At 47.3% G+C, this 11,408-nt stretch overlaps 1 protein-coding gene across 1 annotated transcript in view; it reads right to left on the bottom strand.

The window, feature by feature from the left end:
- Positions 1 to 1,683: 1,683 nt before the first annotated feature.
- The window catches only part of NR6A1 (nuclear receptor subfamily 6, group A, member 1), a gene marked incomplete at its 5' end in the record, with an annotated part of 13,186 nt that continues 3,461 nt past the window's right edge, over positions 1,684 to 11,408 (bottom strand). Inside the window, 4 exons of the mRNA XM_009698167.1 lie at positions 1,684 to 2,286; positions 3,279 to 3,431; positions 5,649 to 5,770; positions 10,507 to 10,761. Coding sequence (XP_009696469.1) covers positions 2,198 to 2,286; positions 3,279 to 3,431; positions 5,649 to 5,770; positions 10,507 to 10,761 — 619 coding nt within the window. The remainder of the gene's footprint in view (positions 2,287 to 3,278; positions 3,432 to 5,648; positions 5,771 to 10,506; positions 10,762 to 11,408) is intronic.

Raw genomic sequence — 11,408 nt, 5'->3', positions numbered from 1 at the left:
CAAGCTATTTGGAAATTAAACTCAAAAGCTGAGAAATACTTTCTAACTTACAAACAGATACACTAAAATCTTCCCATTTACACTTGAGGTATAGGCTGTATGCAGAAGGCTTTCCTGAGAAATACGCGCTTGTCTCATTTTACAGTCAGAAAGTAAATGAGATTTACGGAACCACCTTTGGATTCTGAAGCTCTATCAAGCTGACCTGCTGCTGGGCCCAGCAGCTGTTACCCGTAACGTCCTATTTAAATAATGAAAAATGAGCAGCTAGTGGACTTGTAGAGAAGGGAAACCGTCAAGCTGGAAGATGCCCAAGCGGGACTGCAAAGGCGGCGATGCCGCCGCGGGTCGGCGGTCAGCCAGCAGCGGGTCTCGGAGGAGAGGTCTGACGGCAGTGGCCAGCACCTGGGACACGGCACAGCTGCGGACTAAGCCAGAGATGTGCCAAGCCAGCGGGTCGCAGCGTCTCTGGGGCTGTAACCCAGGGAGCACCCGCTGGGTGAAGGGGAAGGAAAGACGACTTTGGTGCATGAGATTTTTCTCCTGTTCACATTCATCTCACAGCAGCTTCAGTACCTCTGAGCAGTACTCACTTTGTGCCACGCAGCTGTCATCAGGACAAGACAAAAAGGTAGCAACGGGTCCCTCCTACCCTGAAGGAACAGAAGTTGTTTCCCAAAGTAATTTTAAAACAGCATTCAAACATTTGTGGATGAACCCTCCTCCTACCTAAACATCAAATTCATATCTAAGGACACAGGGAAGGAAATCCAGCCAGGGCGACACAGCTGCTTAGGAGAGCGACTGTCTTTGAACATTAATTCTTAATGAAGGGGATGAGAACAAGAGCATCTCATCCAACCTCCCCACCACCACCACGAGCAGGAAGCCATGAGGTAGGTTAGTCGTGAGAATACTCGAGTTTAGATGAACACCAGCACTTAGCAATTACTCCAACAGCTAACTAGCTGTCATTAAACCAGTTCTCCATGCAGTGGAGTGGTGTGGAGGTTGTGCGATGGAAAATCCAAGCCCTGCAACACCTAGGACCGAACAGTTTACCAAGTACTGCATGAATACCATTTTTCCTGGTAAGAAGAGATTCCACAAGCAGCAGAACAGTCCTGGCAGGATAGGACTATGGATCACGCATTCCCCGAATCCAGCAGAGAAAGCCATGCCAGAGGACACCGGAGTCCCTTACCCCGTTACACAGGTCACATTTAACCATAGGGTACGTTAACTGTTCCCAGAAACGGGCTGCTTGGGATTGCTGCAACGCTTAAGCCTCCTCAGTAGCCAGATACCACCTTGGAGGAATCCACTAAAAGGGGCAGTCCCGCCTCTTCTCCAAGTAGGTTTTTCCTGCTTTTGTGAATCTAAAATGGACGTTAAGGAAGTGATGAGAAATTACTTGCAGTTCTCTAGCAACAAGAATACCTTTGTGCAACGCCAGGAGCTTGCTACAAACTGCAGCAACGCCATTTCAGTCGAATGGAAAGGTGTTGCAGTGAGCGAGAAGCCAGCTGGTCAGGCTGGGGTTGGGGGCACGGGCGGGATTCAGGGAAACCGCCAGAGCTACCTACCGCCTGCATCTGAAAACTGCCGGGGAAAAGAAACCAACTGGCTAGACAGGCTTTTCCTTCTTCTCCACTCCCCGCCTTCTTAAAATTATTATTATATTTAAAGAAAAAAAGCTTGGCACTTCTCTAACACCCACTTCTCCGAAATCGTCCATTTGGGATACCAACAGCTCTGTCGATGCTGTGAGGCCGTTTGCTCTCTACGACAAACGCTTTTGGATACAAATCATGGAAAGAGCAGTGCGCGAACAGCATCTTCTCCTTGAGGTAGTCTTGGTCATCTCGGTCCCCAGCCCCCAAATACAAAAGAACTAACCCTAATAAACACTGTAACATTAAACATCTTCACATTCTGTAAACCGCTGGAGAATGCATCTGCTGCATTCATACAGAACCATGTGCATCGTGTTGAAGATCATACATTCAACTCTGTCGTGAAATAAATATATAGGAAAAAGAGTAAAAAAACAAAAACAAACAAAAAAGATTCTTGCTACAATGGCCGGGACGCCCACCGCCCCGTCTCCTGCCTGGATCGCGTTTGCCCCTCTCCCGAGGTGAGCCAGCTCCCTGCCTGAGGCACAGTGTAAGGCACCGGCCGGGGCGAGCTGGGCTCACTCTTTGCTCACACTCGTCTTGCAGGAATGTAGAACGGCCTTAAACAGGAGAGGCAGCTGCTCCAGGGGGACATTCACCATTTTTCCTGGTAAGAAAAAAACCAGAATTAGCAGGCACTCTTGAATCAGATTTCAGAGACACCTAAGCCAGCAACGCTGGAGATGGTTTTACCTTGAACCTCTCAGAGAAACAGTTAATCATCCTACTGCTACATTAGACATTTGATATTCATTTGGAGACAACGGGATTTATTATTTACTGAATTGAAAGCAAAATAAATGGGCAAAGTCAGATCAAAATGATTTCTCCACAATGGAGCAGTATTTATATAAACTGGGAAAGACTAAATCCCGTCTCTCCTCAAACTCCCTTGTTGATCTCAATGAGTAAATTACAAGAGCTACTCTCTGATTATTATCTAGTTCGTTACAACGGAGTAGGATGAAGCATACGGAGCCTTGACACAGGGAGGCAAGTATCTCCCTTTGCCATAATGTTCAGGAACAAACAATGTTTTAGTAACACCAGACCTTGTAGGTCTAACTAGTGACACAACTGCATTTGAAAATTCATCTGTGGATTTCAGAGGTCCAGACGAGCTGAAAGCTGGGGGTTATACTGCAGGTCCGCCCACCGCTCTGCTTATCATCTGCTCCTTAATTAAGCAGCATTTCAGAGATCTCTCTCTGTCTTATAACTACTCAAACCAGGATGGGAGGCATTTTGAGAGAAAATGCCTCCAAGTTGGGATGGAAAGGAAGAAAATAAAAGGAGAACCTGACCAAAGTACTTAAAGGGCAGCAAGTCAGAGCAGGGCACGTCTTCTGGGAGCAGGACATAACACTGCATCCGCCAGCATCACAAGGACAACTTGGAAAGAGCCAGTCCGGCTGGGTGAGCTAGGGGTGACGGGAGATCGGCTTAAAGGTGGGCGAGAAACTTCGATAGATAAAGGTCTCACACAAACATCTTCCACCAAAGCTGACAAGAATTTCACTGTTATAAATTAATGTTTTTTTAAAAGCTAATTTAATAACTTGCACATGATCCCACTGGGAGAAAAGCTCAAAAAGTTACCTGCAATATATCGTATCTCTGGCAAACACATCATTAAATCCGGAAAACGGTTTGGCTGGTGTGGGTATTTGTACTCCGTGAAGTCCTGGCAAACATACCAATACCGCTTATTCAGCTGCTCCAGTTGGGACGCATTAGTCAGACCCCTGATGTCTGAAAGTGAACACGATTAGAGTAATGAAAACATCCTAGCAGAGCAGCAGCCTCGCACTTATTGCCATTTCTTCAGGAAAGACAGCCTGATTTCTGTAACTCTAAGCTGGGTCCCTGCTTTGGAGATTGGCTTCCAGTGCCCAGTCAATTACTAAAACTCCTGTCCCCTCTCCTGGCGTGCCTGCATCGCTGGTGCGTCTTTACACGCGTGTCTGGGTACAGGATTTCCTTCCACAAAAGGCCAGGATGAGAACAGCTAATGTCCTAAGCCGCTCATCTGCAGAGCTCAATGAATGCTCTTGGAGATAACAGCACCAGCAACCCTAAATCCCCGCCTGCCTGGTGTGAAGCAGCTGTGTGTCAAGGTTTAGTCCTCACAGCAGATTCAGCATAATACTTCCTCAGACAGAAACATGTTGATTTTAGCTATATCATCTTGGCTGAGGAAAGCGCTCAACTCTATAATTCAAGGTATCATCATATTTCTCCCCATCTGCTCATGAATTATGTCATACGAGCTTTATAAACTTGTCAACTTCTTATTTTTAAATCTAGCTTTGCCAATGTCAGGCAACATACACAAAGGAAAAATGGACGTTTCCAAGCTATCAAACTGGCACCGCTCAGCCTGATCAACGGCATCAGCACGCTGCCGGGGGTCCTGGGAAGGATCCAGCGCGGTGGAGCAAGGAAGCTGCGGACCCTCGGTGCAGGCTCGGTATTGTAAGACCATCTGACGGAAGAGGCATTTATCTACTGCCCAAAAGCTGACTTTTAAAAATAATTCTCAGGTATTTCACATAAAAAATTGCAAACTTCAACTAAAAATAAAAGAAGACAGGAAGCTAATGAAAACACATTCTGGAAAACAATGGAGACAGCTCGAGAAGTGCATTATCCAGTGTCAGGAAACTGCCCAGGGAAGCAAACCGGAACGTCAGGCCGGCACAGACTGAAGCGTCAGCACTATCTCCTGCTGGAAACGGGGGGGTGAGGAGAGAGCCTGCAGCACATCTTTACAGACTGCAACTCTCTTTCACAGGACAAAAGACTTTGGGGACATTTATTTCCAAAATTACAGCTGAACACCATCCATTAAGCATGTGCCTCTCAACACTTCTCTTCATTTACAACACGAAATGTCCTCCGAGGCCCCACAGACGCGGGGCCACAGCAAACGACCAGGAAAGGGGATCCACAAGCAGCGGATTGCGACAAGGTACAAGAGAGGAGACAGGGACAGGCACTACTGAGGAACAAATCCCATCTATTCCAAACTATTCCAGCCCGCTACAGTTGTTAGGAAAGGACCAGGATCTTCTCATGCGTTGAAGAATTACTCTGCATGGATTTTGAAATGTCTGGGGTCTTGCAGGAGCCCGGACTGTCAGCTTTAATACACTGGTTAATCAACAGGAGGATACGGTCCCTTCTTAGGCAGAATTCATTGCCTGCACATAAATACTTCATTTGTGACTACTTTTCACTTTGAAGAGTTAGCATTAGGTATAGAATCTAAAAAGCAGGAAGTCAGCTAGGTGATCTAAGTCCATATCCTGAAGGTAAATATTTTAAAGAGTCAGCAAAGCTCTAAAAAAGGGGAGGACTGGTTTTACAAATTCACCTTTAAAGCAGAAACATTAACAATGACATCTTCTAGTTGGGAATCTTTGAAAGGTTGTTAGGCAAATAGTCAAAGTTTACTTCAGAAAAAAAGGTCATGCAAATTAACTGGCCTTAAAGTATCACTGAGTTAATTGCCTAAACAGTTACCTAAAGCAGTAGTACTTTTAGATGACACATCTTTGTCTGGTGAGAACTTTGTCAGCAGCTGCTAAAGTCACCACTCACCAAAACCTTATCCAGAAAGGTTTCACGAGCCTCTCTGCTCTGTTCTTATTCTGGTGTTGGTACCCTTGGTACATAGGTAAAATGACACACTTACTGTCCTTGGTGCCTCTATTTAAAGGCAATAAAAACTGTCTAAGCAAACGAATTCATTCACTGCCAGGATTTCTTCATGTGAGTACCCAAGTATCCCATTCTGTGTGGTGCACGGTCTGCACAACGGCAAACACATAGAGAGGTTTCAGAGCTCGCGTTTCTTTGTGGGTCTTGGACCCCTTCCTCCCATTGCTCATCAGGGAAGCAAAGACTGCTCAGACTGTTTCAGAGAATTTCTCCAGTGGGGCCGATACCTTCTCTTTGTCGACTCACCTTGATTTAGGAAGTTAATGGCTTTCATACACGCGTACTCCTCGTTGCTGACCTTCAACTGGTTAAATTTGCGAAAGAGGTAGATCAACCGCTCCATCACCTCCATCCCCTCTTCACTGAATCTGGAGGATAGAGATCACACATGAACGTATACAGGACACAGTCTGTACAATAAAGGCAAGAAGCTTATTAACATAACTTCACAGATTTTAACATCTTGCAAGAGAATTTAAAAAAAAAATTGTCATCAAAATTGCTTGAAGTCTGCTGGCACCATTAAATTAAAGTAGAAGAAAGAAGGAAAATGACTCAGTTACAAACTTGACTGCTACAGATATTTTAGCAAAAAACGATCTCTTGGTGATTCAGTTCATCACCAGCCTGCTCTGACAGAGGGAAAGGTTTGACGGAGCCAGGAAAACTTCTTGCACGCTTGTAGGCACACTGCTTTGCCTCTCTACGCTTGTACTTCGCCAGATTTCAACGAGGATTGTGCCTTTGCACTTTGCTGGGCTAATGGGAGGTTTAACTGAACAGTTTGGGGAATGAGATGAGATTTCATAGAAATGTGGAGTGACGCTTGTCTGTTAGGACATGAAAATATCCTGCAAAAGACCTGTTGTTCTGCCAGATGCAAGGGTCAGTAGGTATTCTCCCTCTGCCTGGTGTTGCGCTGCACCTACCCGCGACAGAAAGCGGCTCACAGCCATGTTATACAGCACTGCGCCTTACTCCTGATGGTTATTCTTGCAGGACAAAAGCACCTCTAGCAAGCTTTGGAGTCCTTCCCCCATTCAGAAGACAAGCTGCCCCCAGGCGCGTTTCACGTGTTCTCGCCCCTCACCACTTCGTCCCTTTCTTCAATTTGTGCTTTCCAACATTTGCAGCAACCCAACATAACCTCCGCTGGCCACCAGCAAAACACCAACGCACCCTTGGGGGCCTGGAGGTGGCCCCAACAGCTGTATTGCTGCACAGCACCCCGCATCCCACCCTGAGAGATCTGGGATCGGTGCTGCTTTACAGCACGTTACAAAGGAACGCTTGTTCTCTGCAACAAACACACCCAACCTGATACCCAAGTTGTTGGTTTTAAACAAACCCCTCCGTTCTACAAAGCTGATCAATTAATTTTAACCTTTACTTACGGAATCAGCCCAATCCCCAAGCTTTGGCTCTGTGTGGCACATTTCATTGTATCAGCTGAACAGAGCAGCACCCAAGGTGGTACAGGACTGCAGGAACACAGACCCCACACCCGGCTGCACAGGTGCTGCCTCCCAGAACAAAGTCCATTTCCAAGAGCAAAAGTGCCTACAATTTCTCATATCTGTAGAGCGCCGTTGGAAATAACCTTGTTTTAAACACCGAGGGATTACACTGACCCACATACAGCAGTGACACAGACTTCACTTATCTGACAGACAGGTGAGGAAGCTCACCTCCCAAAAATTCCCAGGAGTGACTCACAGAGACCCTGGACTTCCACACAGCCATATTTATTGCCTGTTCATTACGGTTTGTTAATTCTCCTCGGCTGAGAGCTTCTAGGGCAAGACATACTGCAGGAAGGCTGGGATTCTTCTCACAAACACAAATACGCATGAAACCACAAATAACCAATGTTAAAGGGAGTGAAACTGCAGGCTATGGTCGCAGGTTGAATGGTGCAGTCTAAGGAACCACGCCGTTTCCTTCTAAACTCTCCCCCTCAATAGGACGTGCAGGATTCATTGCACTTAACAAAAGCGTATCAAGATCCAACCAGAAAAGCACTGCTGCTAGTGTGGACTGTCAGGGATCCTCTGCTGGGATCTGGATCCACCACCCGTACCAGCCCTGGAGTATCTCACAGGCTCACTGCTGAATCTGTGCCATTGGCAGAAAACAAGTTGTGCCTTTCTCCTGAGCATCCACACTTGCCAGGGGAAGCCAGCGACAGAGACGGGCAGGAGAGGGCATGCTGATGTACAGGGAAAGCAAATCTCCCCAAAATCTCCTGGGAAATTGCCTGATGGAGATTTTGCAGGTGCAGAACGAGGTCCTCCTGCTGAGGGGTGTGCCGGGCTTCTTCTTCAGGAGCAATGCCCCGCGTGAGCACCACAAAAAAGCCACGGCGTAAACACCAGGCAGAAGCGGAGCTGGAGGGTGCAGAGGGCTGCCGGTCCTGCAGGCACGCTCCAGGACCATACCCCACGTGTGTCAGTGGCCAGAATGGCCTCCCAGGAACACATCTTGCAGCAACACCACCGGTTTCAAAGAAACCACATATTGAAAAAACGCTCTGAAGTGGGACAGAAGTGTTCAGGGAAGCTTCAGCTGGGCTCTGGCATTGTACAGCACAAAGGAGACGAGCACAGCCAGAAAGCCACCTTTGAATACAACAAAAATAGAACATTTTTCACTAAATAATACCTTATTTTGGCATGTGTGTTTGTTTACTTCAAAGTTATTTGTAAAATGCACGGTGGAGTTTGCCCTCAGAGAAGTGAAAACAAGCTATCTGAACTCCAGGTCACTTCTTCAAGAAAGTAATATTGTAAGTGATGAAAGCCTTGTCGGCTAATCTAAAGTTGTACAAGTTTTCTTGCTCTCAAGCTGACATTAAAAATCTTGCAGGTGCAAGATTGCAAAGCTCAAGAAGTTAATGAGCACAAAGACCACTCAGTCATCTGTTGGGTTTAATTGTTTTTAGAGCGTGCACATTTTTACCAGCCACTCATCACTTCGTAAATCCAGGAGAGCTCTTCTCTCATTCCTGCAGTTGAACTGTCTTACTTTTCTGTGCATACTTTCCTCCCCCTTTCAAACAAAGCTGTTCTGTTTTTCACAGCCCTCTTTCTTCTCGAGGACTGACTCCTCCACACACTTTTCCTCGCAGTTTACACCAGGCAAGTTTCTGGCTGGGAGTTATCGAGATCAGCTGGGGAGGAGGGGGAAGGGAAACGCTATCAGGAGTGCTGGGGGAGGTCAGGAATCTATTCATTTCATATTCATCTCTAGAAAAACAGCACAATAAAAGAAAACAATTGATCTAGCCAGAACATTTAGCCAGTTGTTAGAAGTGATTACAACACAGGGACTGGGGAGCTCATCCTATGCCTTCATTCATCACCTACCTAAGCATTAGCATTGCTCCCGTCATTTTGCTAAATAAGAACAGAAATTAACCCCAAAGTGCCAGACTATCACACCTCAGTGAGATTTCGTCAACCAGCTGCGAGATCTAATGAACTTCGGTCTGCAATCCTTACTGATCAACACCAGAGGAAACGAGGGCTCTTTGAGAGAGCCCACAAGTCAGACACCTCTCCAAAAGAGCCCCTCTCAAATCCAAAGGGACCAGCTTTTCCACAAGGGCATCGGACAGGGAGACCGATACCCATGAACTGTCCCACTGCTGCCTGCAGCTGTCCCACTGCTATGGCTGAGCTACCATAAAGACAACTGGGAGGGAGCCACGCAGCTTGAGACCCCTCATCTGTGCAACTTCCCGCTAAATGGCTTTTTTGGTGTGTATTTTCCCATGTTACTAATGACAATTAATGATACTTGAAAAGCTAAATCAGAAGAAGAGACTTCAGAAACATTCCGCTCCCAAGAACACCTATTTTCATCCATGTGCACAGATCTTCTCTGAAGGACTTTTGAGGCGACCAGCTCTGAATTGCCGGTTTCTGAAGGGCCAGGGATTCCTCCTTTGTCTTGCTGTCTTACCTCTCGCTTGTATTTATCACAAACCCAAAATGAAACAAACACTTCTCTTTTAAGGCTCTGACCAGGACAGCAGGAACAAAAGGACAGCTGAATGCAGGAACAAGTGTTATTGTGGTTTTCTATGACCCTTACTGCTCCTCGCAGGAGCAGCACCAGATGCACCATGAATGGCCGGGCCGAGCAGCGCCGCGGAGGAACCTGCCCCAGGAAATGAGACACCTGGGTCCAGCTCTTGGCTCCTCCACTCCCTCTGCTGTGGTCTCAGCTAGCCAGCCCCTCCGGTTCTCAAAACAGACGCACAAAGGAAGCTCAAAGAACCGTTAGATACTGCGATGGCTGAGGACCACAGCAGTATTTTAAATCTCTGCTCATCAGACACTTAGATCCCCTTGGCGAAATGGCCAAGCCTAGCAAGGTCAGAGTGCAAACGGGGCAGATGTTAAAAGGGAGGGTGGGCAGCAGCTTCCGTAAATCCTACCTGTTCTGCCATAATATTGTGAGATCGTGAGTCTACTACCAAAAGGAGGATCTGTCTGGCACCAAGACTACAAAACAAAACATCCAAATCAAAAAACAACACCCTGACCAAAATGATAAATGAAAGACAGGTTCCTCAGAGCATCAGATAGCACGTACTATGGAAAAAACAAGAGCTAAGTTGCAACATCTTGAAATTTATGTAATCAAAACAATGAAATAGCAATTAATAATGAACACTTTGATAATAAAGACAAGCAGCTTTGTGAACAACCTTTCTACTGGCCCAAAGGGTTTTTAAATAAGACATTCTGTCTTGCAACTCAGGGTTACCCAAAGTGTTGATTAGTTTTACTCTCCTCACAAAAAAGGTAGTTTGTAGGGCTGTGCTGAAGGATGACAGCATTGCTATGAGAAATTCAAACAGCACCAGGCACACCTTTCCCTGCAGAAGGAAGTTTTGGTTCAATACTGACTAACCATGGCGTACTTTCTAAGCCTGGAACAACCGTTCCCTAAAAAACAGAAAAGGAAAACAGCCGCAGGTGATCTGTCCCAGGAAAGGTGGTTAGCTGGTCAGAGGGTGCCCAACCACCATCCTCCGGACAGCTCCTCCATCGCTAGACCTCACTCCCTTACCCACGGGCTCAGCCTGACATCTCACCTGTGCAGCTCATCGTCAGAGGGAGAGTACTTGGAGGTGACGTCCGCAAGGTCACCAAAGATCTGCTTGCTGTAAACAGTCAGCGAGGACAGCAGGATCAGCTCCTGCCACGTAGAGCTGAGCAGGCAGGTATAGTCCTTGATGGAGAGTTCGCAGAAGAACGGCAGCTTCTTGATCCAAGCAATCTGCCTGAAAAGCAATTCATCCGCCAGACGACACAACAACGCAAACAGCTCTGCCTGAGTCACTTTATACCTGCAGGCACAGTTAATATGAAAGCGTAAAAGAACATTAAAAACATTGAATGACATCATCTGATGAGGCACTTGAAAAGAAAGGCAAACGCCACAAGAATCCATGTTCAAGTACCCAACGTGCCAGTGCCCTGTGTCACCCGGTGGCAGGAGCCACAATGGCCAACACCCAGCCTGCCTGGCCGGGGGCTGCGAGGGGAGCCCCCCCGACCCCTGGGGTCACCCACCCAGCCAGCACCCACAGGCACGGGGCAGCTCGGCTTCAGAGACGGCCCTGCAGCTCTCACCAATGGACAGGCTACCCAGCTTTTTTCCACCCATGTGTATTTTTTCCAGATACTCTGCTTATTACCGGGCCTTTCGTACAGTTAATGCAGTCTCAGGGCTGAAACCCAACGAACCCTGCTCCCATGCAGGCTCAGCCTGGCCACGTAGCCTGGAACCCCATGTAAGGTCCGTGCATGCCAGCTCCAGCCCCAGGCAAGGGCACACGCCACTCGCGGGACGGGGTCTGGTTTGCTGCTTGTACTACGGCTGCATCTTCTCCCAGGGGACGTGCTCCCTGTGCCGATCGGGCCATGAACGCATGCACCCAGCGACCCACCTTGCCGTCAGCAGCCCCTGCAGCATGAGCTGCAGCTGTGTGTG

Source organism: Cariama cristata, unplaced genomic scaffold, assembly GCF_000690535.1.
Source record: "Cariama cristata isolate BGI_N322 unplaced genomic scaffold, ASM69053v1 scaffold22940, whole genome shotgun sequence".
In the NCBI taxonomy this organism is placed as follows: Eukaryota; Metazoa; Chordata; class Aves; order Cariamiformes; family Cariamidae; genus Cariama; species Cariama cristata.
The sequence above is the reverse complement of the archived record's forward strand: the minus strand, read 5'-3'. Positions and strand labels throughout refer to the sequence as shown.